Raw genomic sequence first — 23,787 nt, 5'->3', positions numbered from 1 at the left:
AACTTGCTACCAGATTCAGAAATGCTTGGGAGGTGCTGTTAAGTATTACTTTGTGAGCTCCAGAGCTCCCTCTGAGACTCATGTCCCTAGAGGAAGTAGGACATTAGGCCACCAAACTCCAATTTGCAGGAGAAAAAAAAAAGCGTTGATAATTAAAAGGTTTGCAGTATTCTCAATTGTTAAGTTCATTGCTGCTTTCTGCACCTAGAAGGGTTCCTGATACCAATGAAAGTTTGCTCCATAATCATTTTCTGAGTGAATGGATGAATGAATGAATGAATGAATGTTAAATTCTTCTCCCGTAAATCGGGCTTTAAGCTTTGGTACCTACTGCATGCTGTCTGCTCGAGAGCAAATCAACAACAACAACAAAAATAAGTGAAGGGATAGCATTAATTATTAACAGAAAATGTAATACGTGATTTCTTAAGCTGTCCTACGCCCAGTTTTTGAGATGCAGAGTCTTGAAAACATGTAATACTGTTATATATTCCACTCATAAAACTGTTCTTCGTTTTTATGAGGGAATTAAATTTAGCAGTGTTTTTTCACAGTTGTTTTCTGAGATCATCTCAACTTCAAGGTACACGGCCTGCCGAGTGAATTTAGGAAAACCTGCCCTGATTTCCAAATAAAAAATCAGTGCTCTTAATTCCACCGGGCTGCAGAAATCAGGGGAGTCCAGGAAAATCGGAGGGTGATTCTCATTCTAGGGGCCTGCCTCCTACCCAGGGGCTTATCAGAGTTTGGAGAGGGACTGGTCCAGCCTGAAAGGCTTGTTCCACATTATAATAACGTTCATTTGGTTTTAGAAAATATTTCACTTATTTAGGAAATCCAAATACTATTCCAGGAGAGGGTGGGAGGTGAGAGCCGGACGTTTAGCCAGATGGAATCTGGGTTTTGCCAGGCTGAGAGAGCCTGTTCTCTGTTCACTCCTGCAGAGTGGCTGCCTCCCTTCCCCGGATCTGTGTGCACGGGTGGCCGGGCAGGGGGCGGCGGGACACCCCTCGCAGTCCCAGGATCCCCGCACAGCACATGGCGCGAGGGGGCAGGAGGAGGGACGAGGAGGGACGAGGAGGGCGGGCTCTCCCGCGGACCGCGCCCTGCTGAGGGGTGTGGTTCCAGGCCTGCCCCGCCCAGCCGAGCTCCGCCCCGGATTCCTCCTCACCCCACTCAGAAGATCCCGTTTTCCTGACTCGCTGTGCTGCCGCCAAAACTAAAGTGCCGGGGAACACCAGCGCACAGCCTCAGCCGAGAATGGCGGGACGAAGGAGAGTCCAGGTTTCTGGAAATCCCAGCCCTCCGAGCGAGGCCTTTCCCACCTGGGCAGCAGTGCTCATGCTGGAAGACCCTTACCCCATTCTCCAGGACCCCTCTTGCCCTGGCTTCACCAATCCTTCCGGAACCCCCCCCCCCCAGCAGCTGTCCTTCCCCAGGAAGCTTCCCCTAGCCTGCCAAGTCTGATTAGCTGTCCCCATTCTCTGCCACCATAGTTCCTCCAGGCATCACTGTCCTCTGTCATAAATCTCTCTTTTATGCTTTTATGTGGTATTTGTTCTATTTGCCAGTGCACCTGCACGGCCCATCATCGAGTGGACACGTGATAAGTACAAATGAACAAGTGAGTGAATGAATGAATGGATAAATGATGCCTTCTTGCATGCCCCCAGCCCATGGCGATCTCCTCCTCAGAACCTCTGTAGCACTTCCTCCCGGTATAGCCTCACTGGGTCTTTAGCCCCAACCTTGCCGCAATTTAATGTTTGGGTGTGTATTGGTTTCATATTCTCAACCGCAAGTGTAAGCAACTTGTCAGCCCTGGAGCTTATGAGAAAAACCCTGCCTGGGAGTCAGATCAACCTAGAGCTGCCACTTACCACTCCATGGCCTCAGGTAATTCTCCCTCTAAGCCTCCATTCCCTCATATGTAAAATGAAGCTAGTAATAGTACCTACTCCACAGGAAGATAAATGAAATCATGTACATGAAAAGCCTACCATTAAAATGCAGGCATTCCCTGTCCCTGTTAATTAATTCAATCTATTTTTATTGAACGAGACCAGGATCCAAGCCCTGGGTCTGTTACCAATTTGCGATGTGTGATATGATCATTTGGGGCAAACTTCTTTCCAGTCTCTGGGCCTCAGTTTCCCCAATTGCCAGGTGGAAGGATTGGCTTAAATGATCCCCAAGAGCTTTGATTTCTGCCATCCTGAGGCTCTGGGACCCCGAGACAGGTTGGCAGCTGCTACTAAGCAGGGGGTCCGGGAGGATTGTGGAGGGAGCCAGGGAGGGGCGCAGCGGGCGCGGTCACTCACCCGAGAGGGTCAGCGGCTTGGAGAGCCGCATGAGGGCGATGTCATAGTCGTCCTGCTCATCCGTGTAGTTGCTGTTGATGATGATCTGGGAGATGGAGGCCGCCTCGGGCAACTGGTGCAGGTTGTTGGTGCCTGCGTACACCTTCCAACCCTCCAGGATCTTCTCCCGGGTCCTGCAGGAGCCAAGGAACATGATTACCAGCTGCCCAACTGGCAGGGCCCACTGGCAGCATCTGCTCTACCCAGGGAGCCGCGGCTGGAGGTGGGGATGGATGAAATGACCTCTGGCTCAGGGGTCCAAAAAGAGTCCCCCACACCTTCAAATGCATTCTAAACTGGCCACTCTGCACCCCATAGTGATAGAGACAGGTTTATAACGATAAACCTGAGTTTATCAATGAACAGGATTCACCCCACTACCTCAACTCTACCTCTCCACCCCCAAGGACCAGATAAGATATGCAGGGCAGATGGCCCTATTATCCTCCCTAGAAATGGAGATTTAGGCAGGACAAGGTCATCTGCTCAAGACACGTTACTGGGGAAGGCAGCATCCTGAGCCCTGCCCACAGTCCTTTTCTGCCTGCCAGCCTCAGCTGCAGGACCCCAAAGGACAAGCCTGTTAGGAACTGTCAGAAATGGACTTCGCTGTCCAACTGTATTCCCTTGATTCCTGGGACAGCGTTCTTGATTTCTTGGGGCTCCACTCCTGCAAGTGCCGAGTTTCAGGATACAGCAACGACACAAAACCCCTTTATATCAACATGTTCTTCAGAGGCAACACCCCACCCCCACCCCAAGTCCTTCTTCCTTTCCTACCTCACTCTCTCGGGGGGCCACCAATGGCATTTTCTCATCCTGGGGCCAAGTTCAGAACAAGTACCCCCAACTCACATCCCCAGGATCAAATACCAACTGCAAATCAGGCCCCTTGAGTGCTTGCCCCAGCTGCACTCCACGTCCCAGCCAGTGGAGCAGTCAGCCTGCTCTCAGCCCTTCTTGGCCATCTCTGGTCCCGGCCCGGCCAGCCCCGCGTCATCCGCTACTCAGGCACTTACACAAAGAAGCAGTGAGCAGCCGTGAGCACCCACTGGGCATCTATCAGTGTGCCCCCACAGATGTGGGTGGTGCCGTAGTGGAGACTAACTTGCCAGGGCCACTTGCTCTCTGGGGACAGCGCCCCACCCACGATCCGCCCAGTCATCGCCCTCAGTCCACAGTCTGGGAGGGAAGCAGAAGAAACAAACCTTGAATGCTACTTCTCTCAGAGCATCTACCCCAGTCCCCTGGGTCCACCCCACCTGCAGAGGGTGGGTACCGCTTTGCTCACTTAATCTGACGCAGGCTGCGCTGCTGTTTCCTGCCAAAGTCAAGCTAACACATCGTGGGTCAGTTTTCCAGGCTCGTCGGTGGGAATTTTTATTCTAGCCAGGCTCCTCTTTGCTCCCATTCATTCATTCTTTCACAATTTGACAACTATTTCCTAAGTGTCCAATGCTTTAGACATTGCCAGGCATTGGGGTTACAATGGCAGAACAACCCAAGTGTCCATCAATGGATGAATGGATAAACTAATGTGGCACAGGCATATATGGAATCTTATCAGCCATAGAAAGGAATCAAGCTCCCATCCATTCTCCAACGTGGATGAGCCTCGAAAACATTATGCTCAGGGAAATAAACCAGACACCTAAGGACAAATATTGTATGATTCCACTTCCATGAGCTATCTAGAATAAGCAAATTCATAGAGACAGAAAAATAGATGAGAGTTTACCAGTGGCTGGGGGACAAGAAGGAACGGGGAGTTGATGTTTAGCAGGTATAGAGTTACTTTTGGGGGCGATGAAGCAGTTTTGGTCATGGATGGTAGTGATGGTAGCATAAAAGTGTAAATGTGATTAATGCCACTGAATTATACACTTACACATGGTTAAAACAGTAAATGTGATGGCATGTGTATATTACTATGGTATTTTCTTTAACGTATAAATAAACTTCCAGGGTGCCCAGGTTGGGTTTGTGCCAACCTGGTTCCCAATGATCACTTAGTGCTTTTGGGAACCCTTCATCCCAAGGGGCCACCTCCAATCATGTTGGGGAGCATTTCGTCTTCCCGCAGCCTGGGACAAGGAGGGCCGCCCTAGAAGTAATTCAGGCATGTTTCCTTTTCTGCTAGAATGGGGGAGGTTGAGGAAGAAGTGGCAGTGGTCTGTGGGGGTGAGCGCTCAATCCACGGTCCTCCACCCAAGGGGCATCTGGCACAGTTAGCAGCCTGGGTGCAAGGGTCAGAGCCAAGTTCAAATACTAGTGCCTGGCCTACTAGCTCCTCACTTACTACTTGACCTTGGGCAAGTTCAACATTTCAGTCTCCTTGTCTGTAAGTAGACAGTAATGACACCTACCTCCTAGCGTTGTGCTGGGAATTCAATGCAATCATATGTAGAATAGGCTCAATAAATGTTGGCTCTAGACATAGATGTCAATCAAATGCCATGTCTACCGATATAGGAGCTTAAGACTGGCTCAGAACCTACCCTTCCAGCCCTCTGTCCCCTGCTCAGAATCCAAGAGACTTCAGTGGATTCCTTGGAATAGAGGTTGCTAGGCTGAGCTCCTATCAGACACAGTGGAGAAAGGGAAATGCCAAATGGGAACTGTCTCAGTGCATTACAGGGACCCCAGAAAAGTGCCTCTGCCTGGCTCAGAACTCCAGGATGGCCATCTCCCCCAGAGAGGGTGCCCCACTCCTCTCCCTGCTGACTCCCTTCCTGCACAGGCCACAATCTAAGAAGAGCTTCTTCTTACGGGAACACTGGAGAGAGACATACTGCTGAGAAGGGCATTGAGACCTGAAGGAGGAGACAAAAGGTAGAAAAAGAGTACATAAGCCATCTCCTCCAGGAAGGCTTCCCTGATTGACTCCCACTCAGCCCTTATTCCTTTTCAAAGGACATGGAGATTGCACATAAAGATGGAGATTATAACATTTTCCTCCCGGTGAGACAGGTCCTTCCAATGCTTTCTCCAGACTCAATGCAAACCACCCCCACTCTCTCTCGCTCAGGTTTCTTGTGGCTAAATACACATCCAGGCCAGATCCATGTCCTTTGAACCCATGATTTCTTTAGCCCAGAATCTTCCCACAACTAAACAGGTAGCATGCAAAAACCACCTAGCACAAGGCACCCAGGATGCAGCTAATTGGTTTCCCTTCCCCCACCTCCTTTCTTCTCTTGGAGCCTTGTTTCCTTTCCCCCATCCCCAGTGTAAACAGTGCTAACCACTGAAATCCCCTCCCCATCCCTGCCCAGTAAGCCTGGGGACAAGAGAGGGGCTACAGTCCAAAGACCACAGAAAGAGGGTAATTCTTTCCAGGTGGGCCTCCCTGTCCTTGACACTCCCCCAGCAGCATTCCAAATCTCAATGATGCTTCTCCCTCCCCAGCCCAAGCAGAAACTTTTAGTCCAAACACCTGGCTGACTGGGGCCTCCAAGACTCATCATTTGTTCCTGGCAACCAGGTAAACACTTAGAGGCATTCCTGATCTCGACGCCCTCTGCGCCAAGCCTCAAATGAGTACTTTCAAATCAGGAGGTGGTAAGACCAATAAGGATGGTTTCAAGGTGTCTCTGAACTTTTATGGTGAACATCTGGCATCTGGGTAACAGAAAGGCCAGGGAAGAGAGGAAAGGGGCTCTCAAACTCAAAGCCCCCCTGGACCTCCTCTTCCCCTGCTCACGAACAGGCAGCCCGGCCTGCATCGCCATACCTGTAGAGGCTCTCCTGGATGGTGGAGTTGTATTCAGAGACTGAGAAGCTGTTGGCAAAGCTCCTTTGGGGCACCTTGGTTGTCCTGTAAGCACTGCCAGGAGGAGAGGGAAGGAAGGATGACTCCCCACCCCCTTGAGGCCGAGTCCACTCTCAGTCCCCCGTTAGAGTTCCCGCCACCCCTGCTACTGGAAGCCAGCCTCCTGTGGTCTGAACAGTGACCCCCTCTTCCATGCAGCAGCCTGATCTCACCCACAGGTTCTGCCCCTGCCCTGGCTATCCTGAGACACCAGCCCACGAGCCCTCAAAGTATGGTCCTTGGGCTGGCAGCATCAGTATTGCCTAGGAATTTGTTCAAAATGTAAATTCTTTATCCTTGACCTGTAGAAGCAGAAACTCTGGGATGGAATCCAGCCATCGGGGCTTTAACAGGTGATTCTGATCCATAAGCCAACAACTATATCCCCCCCAGCCCTGAGACCTACTGAATCAAAATCTGCGCTTTAGAGATGCATCGTGTTATTGGTTTGCACATTATAGTCTGAAAACCTTTAAACTAACCTACAGGGTCTCAGAACCCAGTGTACAGAAGAATCACTTTGGCATGTATGTTGAGTGGGTTCTGGGCCCTGATCTCAGAGATTCTGATTCCACGGGTCAGCATCTTGACCAGCACCCCAGGTGACTCTGAGGTGGCTGCTGCCTGGACCACTCTCTGCACGGAACCTGGGGTACCCCTTTGCGGGAGACCATGTAACCGAGAAATTAGGATTTAAGGGATGATTTTGATTACTCAATCATTATATTCCTGTTTGCTTTTTGGTATATCGGAGTAGACAGAGGGAAATACCTGAAATCCCTAAACTATAATTCAGCTGCCCTGATATCTGAAATGATTATAAAAGCCCTTCTCTTGTGCTTCTGTGATGTAAGAACAGTTACTCCCTTTATTCACTCATTTTCTTGTAGGGCAAAAGCTTTAATGCTCACGAAGAATTTGAAGTCAGCCATTAACTAGTCTCAGCCCTGGACATTTGTAAATCGTATCAACTAGACTCTGCTGTTGAAAGATAACTTGTCTCCCTTGCTTTCGGCTTACACCTTCAGTATTGAAACGATAGCTCTGCCTTCCCTCCTTTCTGGTTAAGTTCTCCTATTAAAATGACAAATAATAACACTGTCTCCTTTTCTCCTTAGATTTTGCTGTTTGGAATTGTAATGATTTAATTACAATTAAAATGTAATTTAATTTATAATTTAATTGCTAAATTAAACCTCCTCCCCTTGCTAAAATCCATAAAACCTTGAACCCCCTAAACTCAGGGAAGGAGATTTAGGTCCACTCGACCATCTGTCCTCCTACTATGTGTCTAGAAATAAAGTCTTTCTCTCTTTGAAACCCTGGTGTCTCAGGAATTGGTTACTGAACATGTTGGGCAAAAGAATTCACCTCCTTTGTCTGGTAACAAACATGCCCTCGCATGTGCTATTCCTCCCCCTGGGGTGCCTTTTCCTCCCTCCTCCCCGTGCAAATGGACACCTTCTCCATTGTGTGTCTGCAGTTCTTCACCATATCCTTATCGTCACACAACGCACAGTGCGGATGGCCATCCTCTCCATTGTGTGTCCGCAGTTCCTCACCATATCCTTATCATCACACAACGCACTGTGCGGATGGCCATCCTCTCCATTGTGTGTCTGCAGTTCCTCACCATATCCTTATCATCACACAATACACAATGCTGCAATTGCTAGTTTAAGTGTCTCTCTCCCACATTATGCTAGAGCTTCACCAGGGGCAGAAATCCTTCTGCCTCATTCCTTTGTGTCCATATACTTTCTGGCACATAATAAAAGCTCAGTGGATACATGACATCTTCTGCTGAAGCCCAAAGGGAGTTCAGACATTCATAGGATCCCATAACTCATGGATAAAAGATGCCGGACCTCACATGTCCATGGTCTTCTGGCTGAATCCCCAGAGCCCCTTTCACAGATTCAGACTCTGAGGCTGAGGTGGGGGACAGAGAACTGATTCTAAGTCCTGTCCCCAACAGAAATCCTAAACCCTGCTCTCTACAACTTCACACATTGCTGGACTCCAAAACCACTCAACTTGAAAACTTCCAGACTGAGGGAGAGTGGAGATGACCAGCTGGCCTTCAAATCACCCCTACTGCCTCCCCAGCCCAACCTCCAGCAGTGGCTTCTTAAAAATCTTTAGAGCCAAAGATTCGTAATGACTTCTCTTGGCCACATCTGCCCCAGCTCATTCCCCTTTGATCAGTTCTAACCCAAGCCACCCGTGCTAACTCAAAGTCCACTGAAAGACTTTGCACAGACTGAGCTTCTTATGAACTGAATGTAAGAAGAAAAGACCTGCCCGATGGCCCGCCCACCTCACAGGGCCACTGTGAGATAATGGACATGCGGTTACTTTGATGCAGATAACTATATTAGAGTCTCATGTTATTACAGCTCCCCTATAAATAATTACCTTGGCCCCATGGAAACAACTTACCCCAGACATATAAGATCCCAGGGTCACTGTCCCTTTGAATAACTTCAGTGTCCTGAGCTAGTGACTACTGCCCTGGTTTCCAGGAATAGGGTCACCCCACAAAGAGTCTGAGACTTCCCTGAGCCTGGGACCCAGGGTGGGTTTGGGACTTACCTCTCAAAGCCCAGCTGCTGGCAAGTCTTCTCTGAGTAGGAGTCATTCCAGCTGTCACTACAGATGGGAAGCCACTGATGGGAAGATCCAGAGTAGACTTTAAGCAGAGACTTATCCCAGTCAAATCTTACTGCAGGGCAAGAAAAGGGCAGAGAGCAGGTCCTCAGCACCCAGGAAGCTTCAAGTTCTTGAGGAATGAGCTGAGTGAGACTTCAAGAAGCTCCCAGCACCATCCTGTCCTGAGGCTCCTCACTGAGGCCCGGGAAAGCCTAGAGGCTTGGGCAGCCATGGCCACTCAATGCTCAGCTGCCCAAGACACTCAGTAAGGGCAGGGCCAAGGCAAGGAGTTGGGGCAGGGTGGAGAGCTCTCCATCTGACAGTGCAAAAGTCATCACCCTGTGCCGGGAGCACTTCACCCAAATGAGAGAGTGACAGGGGAGAACAAGGCCTACAGTCTGTATGCCCACAGGGCAGGCCAAGTCACAGGCGATGTGCTCAGGAACAAGGGCTCAGGTGAATGCAGGGGTGGATGGCTGGAAGGAGGCACGCAGGTGGACCTGCATGCTCAGACACACGTCAGGGCTGTTCACAGACAAGCATATGTAAAACCTGTTGAAGACCAGACTTGAGGAGGTCTTGAGGGATCACCTAGGCCAGCAATTTGCAAGCTGAGCGGAACCTGGTGGGGTGGCAAGGCAGAGGTCACCCAGGGGAAGGGGAGTCACCCAGATGGGGGTCCAGATACCCCCACCCCTGCCTCCAGCCAAAGCTCCTTTGCTTTCATCAGACTGTTATTTGGGAGCAGTCAGATTTTATTTGAGAACAATTGATCTGGTCCAGTCCATTTATTCTGTAAATTAGGAAACTGATGCCCAGCGAAAGTAAGTCACTTGCCCAAGTCACACAGCACTCAAAACTGAGTTTCCAACCCAGGTCTTCTATGGCTTAGATCCTTCAATTCCCTGTCCATTGCCTCCCATTTGAACTCAGACACAGTTCGGGGTCACCAGAGTGTATACACCCCACTCTGCACATATGCACGGACACACACACACACACACACACCTGTGCCCAGCCTTCTTACCACAGCCCAGCTCATCACTCTTCAGCTTGCAGTCCACCACCCCATTGCAGCGAACAGTGTCCCTGGGGCAGCTCTCTATCGGCTCCTTGTACTTGATCCCTGTATGGCCCCGCCAGAAGTGAACTGGAAAAAAGGAAGCAGACAAGAGTCACGGCTGGCCCCAGAGAGAGGAGACACTAAGCAGCCCAAAGCCCTGGGGGTTCTCAGACACCGACCTGAAATCCCTCTTGGACTCTGGGGCTCTGATCCCCCATCTGTATGGAGAAAAAGGCTGCTCAGGAATGCTCTGGAAAGCCCCAGAAAGCTCCTGCCAGCAGGGCAGTACCAGGCAGACTCAAGCGGCCAGCCACCCAGAGAGACAGAGACAGAGAAATATGCAGGTGGGGACTACTTTGTGACTGCGTTGTCCTGCGTGCTGAGTGGGGGCCAGAGAAAGCACCTCCTCCAGAATCCAGAGCCCCCTTCTCCAAATCCCTCTGGCATTCCTTCTTTTCTGTGCTCACAGGGTCACAGCAGAGGGGGTTTCTGTCTTTACATCCACACCTGCTCTGCCTTCTCAAAGGGAGCCTCAGAAACTCTTGGGTTTTCTTTCTCCTCCCCTCTCCTCTAACAACGCGTACCCCTATGCTCAGTTCCTGCCGCACTGCTTGTATACACCTTCAAATGTCTTCTCATTCAACAAATAACTGCAAGTGGTCAATTCCCAAATGGACAAGGTGAGTCTAAAAGAAAACAATTGTACAAGCCATGCGCGAAAGTCCTCTTTCGACTTCCTTGTCCTCTCCCATCAATCTCTTTCCAAATAAGAGTCTCTGATGATACCCCTGCTGCCTGGAGGTATTCCCTCTCCCCCTTGGGCACCCCGTTCTAACTCCTCACCCTGCTATGCTCAGTCTTGGCTCACTCCTCGGCCCCAATCCCCACCTCTGCCATGGCCCCCATGCTCCCCATCCCCCAGGGTGAGGCTTGGGAGCCCCCAGGTGGTGGCTCCTCTCACGTGCACACATCCTGCACCTAGTCTGTTGGATTTAGCCCTCCTCTCCTCCCTTTCCACATCTCTCAGAATACTGAAGAACCCACACACTGAGGGGCAGCCTCGCTGCATAAGGGGAGAACCCTGGGCCGGGAGTTGAGGGGCCCGGGCACTGGTCCTGGCCCCATCTTAGAACTGTTCTGTGACCTGCACACGTCATGCCACCCTCCCGGCCCCCGAGGTCTAAAGGCCTCCCCGCCGGAACTGCCGGGACCTTCAGGCCATGTTGGGAAACCACCCTGAAAGCGATAATTGCGGATATAGCGAGCCCACCTTTGCATCCAATCTCACCCCTACCCCCCAGGGTTATGTCACGCGGTTCTCAAGGGGTACCTTCAGGCAGTCCCCGGGGAGTGTGGCCCGTGGTGCAGGAGGGAGTGCGGGACCACGCGAAAGCACATGAAAGCACAGGGCAGGTGTGGGTTAAGGCCGTCAGTGCATTGTGGCAGGGGGGGCAGGTGGTGAAGCCACACAGGGTGCTAAGTGGCAGAGCCAGGCTTCTGCAGCAGGTCTGTCTGGTCCTAAAGCCATGCTCATGGCCAGCTGCCGTCTCCCACCCAACTCTCTTCCTCAAAAGCCCCACCTGCCACAGGTGTCCAGGCATCATCCACTCCGCTTTAGACCACACCAAGCTGTCCCTTTAATAGAATCCGAATGCCCTGGTCTGGCATTTAAAGCTCTCTACAACGCGGCGCGGCCCCATGAACCCCTATTCCCAAATACGTGCTCTCCTGGTTAAGCAGCTCCCTTCCCTCCCCCCGACGCCAACCTTGCCTATGTGGCCGCTCACGGTCCCTGTGACTGCTCATCCCACTCAGGGGTCCTGTCCAGGTCACAGTTGCTCTTCCATCATCCAGGTCCCCTGGGACCCCACTCACTGCAGCTGTCACCTCTTCCTGACATTCACGCTCAAATACATTTGGCCTTGATTATTTCCAGCAATGTCCTCCATAAGCGTGGACTCTCCTTGAGGACAGGGACCCTATGATAATGTTTAACTTTTGTTTCCTCCTAAGATTCCCCCTGGGCTGGCTCACAGGGGACTCCCGGCAGAGAGCCCTGGACACGTCCCAGGTAACTTTTCCAAAGGTGAGGGCGGGGGGGTGCATCAAGGGGCTCTGAAGCCCTGAACGCTTTATCCCATGGACCGAATATGCCTGAGAGATGTTTTCCAATTGGTGCTTTTAAAGTTTGTCTTTAATAATTAGCCCTTTCGAGTGAGAGTTGGAGTCAGACATGACTCCATTACTCATTGGTTCTTTATACCCAGTGACATTGGCATGAGATTTTATTGGGCACATAGTAAGTTGGATGCATGAATGAATTTAATCCATTTAAGGATGCTGAAGCTGAGCTCAGAGGATTTCCCAAACTTACCTGAGTAGGTTGTGCAGTAAGTAGACTGATGGGCCCCTAGCCCAGGATGCTGGGACTTCACATTTTTTCAGCCCTACTGCCTGTTCCCCACTCCTGTCTCCCTGCTGTGTACCCACCCACACCCTGCTCCAGCCTTGGCCAGGACTCCCCCACCCCCACCATCACCAAGAAACTTACAGAGCATAATGAGGGACACCATAAGGCCGATGAGGAGGACGATGCACCCAATGAGTGGCAGTCGCTTCCGGGTTTCCTGCCAGGTGAACTTGGACAGGCTGAGGCCTAGGGAGGGGCAGCAAGCAGGGGAGGGTGAGGCTTTGGGGAGGAGGGAGAAAGATACGAGGCTGGCCCTGGAGGGCCCCCTTGGGACCTCTTCACCCCAGACTGTGGCACCAACATCTGCCTGCTATCAATAGCTCCCTTTTATTGAGCTCCACCTGTGGCACGTGCTATCCTACACGGCAACCTTGTGAGCTGAGAATCGCTGTACCCATTTCATAGATGAGGAAAACTGAGGCTTATGAAAGTTAAATAACCTGCCCCAGGTACACAGCCAGTGAGCGGCAGAGCAAAGAGGCAAAGGCAGGTGTGTCTGATTCCAAAGCCTATCACACCAAAGTGTCTCATCAACCTCTGAGAGGACAAAGATGGTCACAAGATTGGCCAGGAAAGTGACCCCAAACTTGGGGTGTTCCTCCAAAGTCAGGTAATGTCCAGCCTCCAAGCTTGTTTGTATTGTGGTGCTGGGGACCTTCTGACATCTGGGACAGGATGAGGGCAGAGTAAGGATGGGTGGAAAAACTGTTACTCATTAAGGGCAGAACCAGGTCCTAAGGTCCACCTAACTTCCTAGTAGCTGAACCATAAAGAACTCATCAGAATCCCTCCCTTTCCTCCTCTACCCACAGTTCGTGACCTTGCTCTGTTGCAGACTTCACTTCCCAGGCAGACTGATGGGGCAGCCCAAGGAAAGGAACAGATCCCTAACCGGGAGCCCTCGTCCTTGAAAGCAGAACTTTGACCTTTAACGTGCAGCCTCCAAAGCTACACCCTGCTTATAGGTCCCGATTTCTTAGTGTCCTTTTGTCCCTAACCTTCCACTGTTTTGATTGCATGTACTGGTTCCTTTCTGCCACCACCTCCCCTCACTGCCCACCCGTGCCCACCCCACATCATTATCCAAAGGGAACAGGGGTCAGAAAGTGCCAACTCTGCAATCTCCTCCTTGAATGTAGAATGGGTCTCTGCAGCATCCCCCTTACCTGGGCTCTCCCCAGCCGCCCTGGTGGCAGGCGATGACCTGGCAGGAGACGCTCGGATGGGCACTGCCCCCACTGGAGTTGCTCTGACGAGGTACACTCTGGTCGGAGAGGACGTTGCAGAGGCCGACCTGGCGGACGACGACCTGGTGGACGACGACCTGGCGGACGAGGACCTGGAAGGTGATGCCTGGGCCGGGGCAGTGCGGGCCGGGGACGCTCTTGCCGGAGAAGCATTCTGAAAGCAGAGTGAAGGGCATCTCTCGGGCTGCTCGCCTGCCCCCGCGCCGCCGAGCCCTCCTGAGCTCAGAGACGCGGGCTCTGGGACAAGCGCCGAGGGCTGGAGCAAAGACCCGGGACAAAGAAGAAACTGTTCATGGACAGGATGAGAGTCCAGAGAACCTGCTGCTCCTCAGCTGCCCAGAAATATCTCCATTCACAAGCACCTACAGGGGCCGTGGGAGGAAGGTCCAGCCAGTGCCCAGGGGCCAGGAGCTATCAGCCCAGGCCGGAGGCACCGGTTTTGGCTGCAAGAGACTCAGAGAAGAGGCTGCCGGGCTGGACCCCAACTCTGAGGCCCCACATCAATAAAATGTGGTCCCTGTGGGGAGGTAGCCACCCTTTCCACCCTCTTCACTTCCACACCCCCCCACAACCCACTTTTTTCATGAATGTGTGCTAGATTATGAAATATGCTTTTGCATGAGCGATAGGCAAACAAAGTGTGAGAAGCACTGCTTAAGAAAAGCCCCAATTTCCTGATGTCCCATAATTCCCATTAACATCGTAATTCTCTCTCATGCAAATACACACACATACACACATCAACATATTTGAGCCAGATATAGGAGGAGAAGCTGTGTCGGCTGCAGGAAGCCTCCACACCACGCTTCGGCGAGATCTTTAAATCTTCCCCGCTGCAGGCTGAGCGGACGTATTCATTTAAAGTGATTCAACTTATTTATAGGGGACTTAACATGCACTCAGGGCCTTGTACTCATTTAATCCCTATAAGAACCCCAGGAGGTAGAAACTATTATATCTCCATTTTACCCAGAGTTGGGAAGGGAGAAACAGGCAGAGAGGTTAAGTAACTTGACCAAATTCTCACAGCTAGAAAGCAGCAGAGCTAGGATTTGAACCCACAAAGTCTGGCTGTGGAGTCCAAGCTCTGAACCACTCAGCTTTGCCCACTCTGAGGGAGGTGACTTAGTGAGGTGACTCAGTGGCTGGCCATAGCAGGCCAACAGTGTGGACCTGTCCCCTTCCTTCCCTGGGGCCTGAGGACAGCTGCTGCTACTGCTGACCCAACTGAACCAAGATTCAGGCCCCCCACCAGCTTCCCCTCTCATTCCCACTGGCCTCAGACTAGATTTCCATAAAGTGAAGAAAAATTAGATACTTAAAGTAGAACACGACTGGGTCAGAGGGCCAGGAAGGTTGGCGAGGATATGATGAAACATGGAAAGCGTCGGCTTTGGAGTCAGATAGGCCTGGAACCCAGTCTCGGCTCCATCACGTAGAAGCTGTGTGGCCTTGAGCAAGCCACTGCTTTCCTGAGCTTCCTTCTTCATCTTAAAATGGGACTAACAATCCCCAAATATAAAGGAGATTAACTAAGAAAGCCTTGCCAGCATCTGCCACATTGGGTGCTCGGGAGATGGACATCTCTCCCCAGTTCCCTGTGTTTTGGGGCACAGAGCTGACCTGAGATTCAGCAGTCACAGGGCATAACTGAAGAGGTTGAAAGGTGGTGAAGCTCTTTTTAGGGAGAAAAGAAGGTGTCAGACAAAGGCCAGACAAAGGTCCTTCCACAAGGACCATCCCAGGCCGTGAAAACTGTCCTTGGCCTCTGCCCGGGACTCAGGACTTGTGGCACCACCACTGGCTTGCCTGGTCCCCATCCCCACAAAGCTGACACAGTAGATCATCCCCAGCCTCAGGGAGAATTATCATAACTGAAAACAATAAAATCTAGAAGCTCACATATATACAGCACTTAAGGGTTTACAGTAAACTTTCCTGCTTATGGCCCCATGTGCTGACTGAAAGACTGGTATCTTTCCAACCCATTTTACAGATGAGAAGGTCAAAGCTCAGAGCTCTAAGTGCCTGGACAAGCCTGTCTGCTTCTGAGTTCCCTGCCCTTCTTAAGTCAAAAGCAAGAGCCTCTTAGTGCAACCTCATGGAGTGGAGTAAAAGCATCCCAACCAGCAAGCCCTTTGAGCTTTTAGCTCCAAATACTGGCTCTGCCATGTGACCCTGGGCAAGTGACTGAACCTCTTAGTTTTCCTATCTATAAGGTAGGACAGAAAATCCTGCTTCAAAGGACTGTCATCACAGTTCGATGATACATATATTGTGCTTGGAACACAGAAAGGACTTGATTGCTGATTTTTTTTTTTTAACCCACTGGGCTTGAAATAGAAAGATCTGGATTGAAATAAAACTGCACCCATTCTTTTCTAGGCCTCCTTGGGTAAATAACTCAACACTTTGGGGTCTGTTTCCACATGTGTAAAATGGGGCTCACCTTACCTCCTTTCCACAGGTAAACAGGGAATATGCAATCAAAAGTCTGGCTCAGACTTATGCATCAAGCCACAATGCTAAAAACAGTCCACCAGGCCTTTAACTTGCTCCCCTTTCAACTTCATAGCAGCTCTTTGCAGCATTTAGCATGATTAGCCCCATTTTGCAGATGTTGTAACTGAGGTCCAGGGAGGTTAGAAAGCATGTCCTAATTCCCACGTCAGGCAAATGGCAGAACTTGGAGTCTAACTGGGTCTGCTCAGAACTAGTGGTATCTTGGCTATCCACAGCAGCTTCTTTTATTTCTTTGCGGCTTATAGTTTGCAGAGAACTATCACATCTATTATTTAATTTTATTTTCACAAGAATCCTGGTTAAGAAGCTGGGTGGGAATTATTATGGCCAATTTATCCATGAGACCAGCTGGGGGCTCAGAGGGTCTGAACAGCACACCCCAAACCACGTAAACTAAATTGGGGGCCTTGTAGGGACGCTAACACAGTCTTCTCGATCCCAGTCAAATGCTCCCGGCTCTCTCCACCTGCATGGGAGCCTGCCATCCTGTCCCTGCTGCCCCATCATGTCGGGCAGGAACCCAAGGGATGGGACTGAAGGAAAGAGCATGGAGGCCCAGGGGAAATGGTGGGAAGATTTGGGGGTTTTGGTGGAGGGAAGTTGTGACGCTGGGGCGGCAGAAGGGAGTTAACCCAGAGAGGGAATTAGGTGTCATCAGGCAGGTCGGGACGCCGGGGGACAGCCGGGAGGGAATGGGGTGGGGGGAGGCTCCGAGCCCTTCCTCACCCCTCTCTAGGGAGTTTGCCCCAGCCGGCAGGTAGATCCAAATGCCCAGCCAGGGCCTTTCTGGCAGGAAGAGGGAATGAGGGTCCCACGGCAGTCAGGCAGGACACCTGCCTGGGTCTCTTCTCTGGATCTAGAAGGAGGTGATACTGAATATGCGCCTGTGCAGCTGCGCCCTGGGCTCCATACCAGGGAGCCAAGAGGATGGACAGCTTCCGGCTGGACACTTTTAACATGTTGACTATGAACCTCAGTACCCCAAACTGAAGTTTTCCCAGTATTGGGAAGGAGTGGAGTTTGGGGTGGGGAGAAGGTGGTGGAAAGGGCGACCTCGGGAAGAGGGCTGGAGGCTTTGAGTCCATGGCGGGTCCAGTGAAGCGGGCAGGCTCCTTGGAGTTATGGCCAGGAGGAAGCAGGTGGAGAGTGGCCTGTCCCTCAGGCCAGGGTGAGAAGAGAGTCCTGATCCCCTGAGACCTGAATGAGAACTGCCTGTGTGCAGAATGACACGTCCCAGCAAGGACAGGATGATGGAAGGGCAGCCGCGAGGTCCCCCATCCAGAGGAAAGACATCTAGCCCATCCCCAACTCTGAGCCTCAACCCAAACCACCGCAGAAGGCTAAGGAGAGTTCTCATTTGCACGGACCACTAGAATAAAAGATTCCACAGCCATTCTTTTTCGCCCATTTCACAGCCTGCCACCCCACCCTGCTGGAAATTCTTCCTGATGTTTAACCTGTTATATAGCACTAACTCATTTCTTTTCCTCAATTCTTGGAGGACAACTGCTGAGATCCCAGCCTCCCTCCCAACTAGAGGCCTGGCCTCACCCTCAGAGCAGATGCCTTGGGCTGGTGAAGCTGGTGTCCTGTACCTAAAGGGATAGGGTGAAGGCGACCTCTCACCAAGGTCCCAAGACACATGGGCAGAGCTAGGACCAGAACCCAGGCCTCTCACCACCCAGGTTTTGCCAGTGAGTCTAGGACCCAGGGCTGGAACTTAGATGAGCAATCCCAGGCCAAGGCCCAGTCTCTCCACAGCCTGCCTGCAGACCTGAGGCTCCTCGTCTGAGGCCCAGGACCAGCTGGGCAGGGCTGAGCCAGGAGATGGGGGCCACCCTGGGCCATACCCCTCGCTTAGCCCTCCTTGCATTCTTTCCTAGCCCTGCTCTTCTCCCCACCTGCCCCTGGGGTAATCTCTACGGTACCCTAGGTGACACACCTATGAGATCTCACCATGTCACTGCTACCAGCAGGCTGTGTCTCTGAGCTCCCGGGGGTCCCCATGCAGAAGCTCATCCAGCCCCTCCAGGTGTGCTGGGCAGGAGGCGCCATGGCTGGAAGGCAGGCTGGGGGCCCACACGGAAGGGCAGGAACGGAGCTGAGGAGCGTGGTCCCTGGCTCTGGGGCTCTGTCCAGTCAGTAAGGCCTGCCATAATCATGTTACAGACAAGGAAATGGAGGCCCAAAACATATGTGTGCTTTGCCCAAAGTCACTCGGGTACATCTTATAGGATAACAGGAACTAAATAAACCCAAAGGCCCCTACCTCCCAATCCAGTGCTCTCTATGCCACAACTTCCAGGGGGTAGATTCCTCTACCCAGATGAATGGGGCATTTTTCATGGTTTCCTGCAGCCAGCTCTGCCTCTCCGCCCCTTAACTGGTGGTGGATGGAAGGTAGTCAAGCTGCTGAACACATTCTGCCTTGGCCTCTCCTAGGTCTGCTGTGGGCTCTGGAGATCCCCTGTGGGGGGAGTGTGATGTCTGGGTTACATGACATCATAGCCAGCTCCCAGGCCCCTGCCGACCCAGGGGATCCTAGCAGAAAGGGGAGACCCTCTGTCGATGCTGCGTGACATCACAGCCAGCTCCTGGACTGCTTCCGTCTCAGCACATGTGGCTGCCACCATGGACTGAGCCCTGGGTTTTGCAGAGAGTCTGTCCTCCAGCCACAAGCAGCAGCCTGAATTCAGGGAATCAGGCACTACAGGTCACTCAGAGCCCCAGATGGGCAGTAAGGAGGACCCTGTAAAAAGCCCTTGTGCTAAAAAACATCTCCAGCAGTAGCAGCAGGGACAGCTGCTTCCAAGCCAGCCCGCCAGGGCCCCCTGCGGTCCAGTCTAACTGCCTGGGCCTGCCTCCTCAGCTCTGGATCATCCCTTCATAAAGCTACTGCCCCGGGGCAGCCTGGGGCTACCATAGGAAGTCAGCACTGGAAGGACTTTGAAAACCCGCTAGCCCAAACCACGTGACCTGGCTAAGACCACACAGCCAGCTGGGGCAGCGGCTGCACCTGAACTCCGGTCTTCTGGATCCCGACCACAGCCCTGTGCCCTCCCACTACTTGCCCCTTGCCAGTCTCCACTGAGAAAGGGCCTGTCACCACCTCTGGCCCTGTAGCAGCTTGTCTCTCCCAGCAACCCTGAGTCCTTGGGACATTCAGCAGGGAGGGCAGGAAGATGCCTCCACACCCCACTGGCAGCATGAGGGGCTCCCAGAAAGATTGGCGCACCCTTTGACAAGACCTGAGCCTCCCCCGTACATGTTGGGAGCCCGGGGAGCCCGGGGACTGTGGCAGGAGGCAGGAGGGGTCCTGAATCCATTCCATCCAGCACGGACTGGACTGAGCTGAGCTGACCTCCCTGACTTGGGGTGGGTTGTGGCTTCTTTCCCATCCTCACTGCTAACTCAGGCTTCACTGTACCTGCCACCTCCTCTTCCCCTCCCTGGCCCCAGAGAAACACCACGAACACAGGATCCCCAGAACCACAAGCAAGCACCCCTACACCTGCTTGCAGCCAGCCAGCAGCACCCCCCAACAGGCCATGGTGGCCTCCGGGACCACACCCAGCCTGCATATCTAACAGGGCTTCCAGGTGAGGACCCCGGCCCTGGGGTCTCCTTGGCCCAGGCATGGCAGGTGCTGGGATTCTTGCTTCTACCTCTAACCAGCCGGGAGCCATGGGGGAAGAAACATCTCTCTCAGGGTCTTGGCTTCTCAATCTAGAAAAACAAGGGGCTGGACAATTGTTGTTTGCAAACGGGGTTCCACAGAGCATTAGAGGTTCTGGAACGGTGCCTCAGAGACCAGCTCGGGGGGCTGCGGTGGGGACGGTGGTGGGCCTCGAGCCCTTAGCCCCATTTCAAGCAGAGTAAATCCACTTTTCAGTTTCATACACTGGGCTCCACATCAGATTTCATTTGCACAGAAGAGGCTGCCACTAAGAAGAACTTGAAAATTACTGGAACTTACTGATTCCTTATAGTATACGAAGCCTGAGGGATGCCAGGGAGACCAGGACCTAAAAACTTGCTTGTTGTTCATTCATTCATTCATGCATCCATTTATCAATGAGTTTAAAAAACACTGAGTGCCAGGAACTTGTTGCCTCAATTTCTCCTGCATCTGTGCTCCCCTCTCTGCCTGTTGCTGGGGAGGTGACAAAGTTCAGGGCTGACGTGCAATGAGGACTTGTTGGACAATCTTGGGTTCTGCTTCTCTCCCAAGGAGCCAGCCTCCCCACACACCCCCTGCTGGCTTCCCGCATGCCTCCCCCACCAGCAGCCTGCAGCCTGGCTGGCCACAGCCCACCCCTATTGTTGCTGTGGCAAGAGGAAGCTGTTTTGCAAAACAAGACACTTAAGCTAAGTGGCTATTGTCACATCACATCGGTTGGCCTTCCTGCCCAGCACTCAAACTGGAGCCCTGTACACACACTCCCATGCATGTGAGCTCACGCTGGCCAAGTCACAGGGGACAAGTTAAGGGAAGGCAGAGAGGGGTGTGCCAGGTGGAAGGCTGCTCAGCCCCAAGGCCCAGGTGAGACAGAGAGGACCCTGGGAAGGCACATGCCTACAGGGCAGGGGGCTCGGGGCCAGGGGCCTTGGGGGTGCCTGTGCTCTGGGGTCCGGGGAGTGCACAGTGACCTAGACCCCCTGTTCTGCTGTCCTGGGAACCTACCCAGCACTCTTGGGAGAGGTGCTTTTTCTGGACCAGCCCTGGGGCCCTAACTATTCTGACTGCTCCATAGTTGCCACGGCTGGAAGCTGATTTAGAATCTATTCCACCTCAAGGAGATCTGGCCTGAGAAAATCCACTCAACAGAGTCTTGCTGCTTAATCGGTGGGTCTCCGTCAGTCTCTCTGTAGGAAACCCTGCACTTCTTTTAAGCATTAAAGATGTGACTCATTGCGTAAAAAATAAAAAATGCACACTACTTTTAAAAAACAAATATGCGCATTCAGTGTGACATGCCTGTAATCCTATTCTGTATAATTTCAGAGGCTGTCATGGAACCAGAAAGGAGCCTCAGGGGGCCCTTTGTCTAACCTTCTCGTTTGGAAGGCGGGGAAACTGAAGCTCAGCGGGATGAAGATATTTGTCAAAATTTTTAGAGGAGCTGGGACTAGACCCTAGATGGTTGTGATGGAGAGGAAGAAGAAGAAAAATCTTGACACTCTACAACTTTATCTGTACCTGTGTATCTATACTTATATAGCCAGCTGCTATTCCAAAAGAGCCTCACCATATGAAAGGCACAATTCTGAGGCTCTTTGAGATAAGTGCTATTATTATTATACTTTACAGATGAAGAAACTAAGGGACAGAAAGGTTGGGTGACTCGCTCAGCGTTGGAGCAGACCTGAAACTTGGTTGGGTCTCTGTCCACCGCAGCCTGCAGATTCTCTTTTGGACACGCGGGCACTGAGAGCATTCTCTACCCTCTCTACGATTCTCTGAAGCCCCGACAGCTGCCATAAGGGCACATCAGGTTTAAGCTACTGGCCCCTGCCTTCTTCACTCCTTGGTGGAGTTGCAGGACAAGAAGTACAGTGGGTCTCTTTGCAGTACTCTTTGCAGTAAAGCCCTTGGGGAGAAGGCATGGCCTTAGATGACCAGTTTCTCCCACTCCACTCTTACCTGATTCAATTAAGATAAAATCAAGAGCCCTACCTGCAGCCTTCGCTGTGTTCACCTCTGGCTCACTATCTGTCAGGCTCTATCTCAAACAAGGGGGTAAATTCAGGACCTTAAAGAAGGATGTGACAGTTCTATTCTTTCATTCCAATATAAGTTAGGACACTTTCCTGAAGGAGCATGGCCCAGCCTGCCATTACATTTGACACTTAATTCATAAATTAACTGGGCATCCCCATTATTCTGTCAACAATGAAAAACCTGCTCTCCATTGCATACCTGTCCAGTGCCCTTCCATGTTGGTCCCTGACTCTGGAGAGATGAGCTTCCCAGGCAGACATCATCTGTCACCCCGCCCCAGGGATTGGCCCCACCATCTACCTCCAATATGAGCTTGGCCACCTTTCAGAGAGCTCAGCCTGTTCTCACCCTTTGGACTTAGGAACCATTGAGTTTAGGCTCCTGCAAGTTATCAAGGAGCATACCCCATCCCTGTGACTGTGGGTTGTCTTCCCCATGTTCCAGCCAAAACTCTATTCTCCCTTGTACATCACCCGTACTACACACTAGAGGCTCCAATGCGCCCCAGTGGCCTACGGCCAAGACACCTTGGGAAGGTGGACCTTCCCATGAACCAAGGAGTTCTGAACAAAGGTCAGGGGAAGAAGACTGCAAAAGAAAAGTCAAGAGAGGGCTGGAAGAATGGAGAGAGGGATGGTAGCATGGTTTGCAGAAACCGATCTGTGGCTCAGAATGGACCACAAACCAGAACTATAAGCCATAGAATGGAATGAGCTGATTCTCAAACACAGCACTGGCCCATCCTTCCAGAATCCCAGACTCTGTCCCATCAGTAAAGAACCAAGGAATTTGGAGAGGAGAAGAAAACAAGACTTAAGGAGAAGTTAGAGCACAAGAAGTCTTTCCCTGAAGAAAAGAAAGCTGAGGCACAGTTGAATGAAATTCTGGAAGCCTGCACATGTGTATGACTGGCTTTTCCACAGAGAATACATAGTCTAGCTGCTCTCTACCACCACCAAGAACAGAACAGGAAAAGGACCAGAGTTGCAGCAGAAGGAATTGTGGTTAGACATAAGGAAGCATTTTCCAAGTACAAAGATTATTAAGCCCCAAAATAAGTGACCTAGGGAGACTGAAAAATCTCCATTAAAAGTTTACAATCTTAAATGCACATAGAAGGCCACCTTTTCCTTGAATGGTTTCCTGGGAGTCTAGTGAGGGGATGAGACGAATAATCTTGAAGTCCCATTTAGAACGTTAAGATTCCACGACTCTCCTCTTCCCAGCGAAGTTGGGGATCTAACAGTACAGCCATCCTGGCCCTAGTGCTCCCAGGCCCCAGAGCTTAGCAGAAACCCAGGATTCACCCACACAGCCCTGGAGTGCTTACTGTCCGGACCTCAAATCCCAGCAGCCTCTCCTCCCACGGGTCCTTCTAGGAGCCATGTCAAAAGGAGGTTAAGAGATCTCGATCTCATGTAGTTTCAAACCAGGAAAGGCACATCCAGATACCTTCCCCCAAATCCTGCCTGTCTCCCGGCTCCTTCCCTGCTTCCTCAGCGCTGGGAGGATCTGGCCTCAGGCCCCCAGACAGACTCACCGGGCGGCTGTTCCCTTCCATTGTCTCCTGAGGTGAGGCTGCCAGGCTCAGCTGATGTCGAGGGGACGACCCATGTTGGTGCCTGGCTTCCCGGGCATGTGGGGGAAAGGGGGTTGGAGGGCTGAGGGCCAGCCCCCAGCAAACGGGGCGGGGAAGCCGGTCGGGATGTGTGAGGCAATCCCAAGAATCAACAACAGGACAGAACCAGCCGGACCTGTCCCTCCGCCCCTCCTCTGAGGCATCCCAGTTACTCAGCGAATACCGAGCACACCGGGTCCACCTCACCTGCCCGCGTGCGAAGCTCCCTTCTCTCCTGCAGCTGCCCCGCAGAGGAGGCTCTTACAGGGCTCTCTCTTCCAGAGGGTTCTGGGGGGAAAGGCAGAGGCCCTGAGAGGACCG

The 23,787-nt window shown here is 52.0% G+C and overlaps 1 protein-coding gene across 1 annotated transcript in view; it reads right to left on the bottom strand.

Moving 5' to 3' along the window:
* The window catches only part of TMPRSS13 (transmembrane serine protease 13), a 28,514-nt gene extending 5,013 nt beyond the window's left edge, over positions 1-23,501 (bottom strand). Inside the window, exons 1-9 of the mRNA XM_077112033.1 lie at positions 23,389-23,501; positions 13,523-13,757; positions 12,438-12,542; positions 9,851-9,973; positions 8,767-8,896; positions 6,094-6,186; positions 5,130-5,173; positions 3,380-3,542; positions 2,322-2,494 (exon numbers count right to left, since the gene is read on the bottom strand). Coding sequence (XP_076968148.1) covers positions 2,322-2,494; positions 3,380-3,542; positions 5,130-5,173; positions 6,094-6,186; positions 8,767-8,896; positions 9,851-9,973; positions 12,438-12,542; positions 13,523-13,757; positions 23,389-23,409 — 1,087 coding nt within the window. The 5' untranslated portion in view covers positions 23,410-23,501. The remainder of the gene's footprint in view (positions 1-2,321; positions 2,495-3,379; positions 3,543-5,129; positions 5,174-6,093; positions 6,187-8,766; positions 8,897-9,850; positions 9,974-12,437; positions 12,543-13,522; positions 13,758-23,388) is intronic.
* Positions 23,502-23,787: the final 286 nt, after the last annotated feature.

Source organism: Tamandua tetradactyla, chromosome 8 (genome assembly GCF_023851605.1).
Source record: "Tamandua tetradactyla isolate mTamTet1 chromosome 8, mTamTet1.pri, whole genome shotgun sequence".
NCBI lineage: Eukaryota > Metazoa > Chordata > Mammalia > Pilosa > Myrmecophagidae > Tamandua > Tamandua tetradactyla.
Note: the sequence above shows the minus strand (reverse complement) of the source record. Positions and strands in the feature narration are given on the sequence as shown.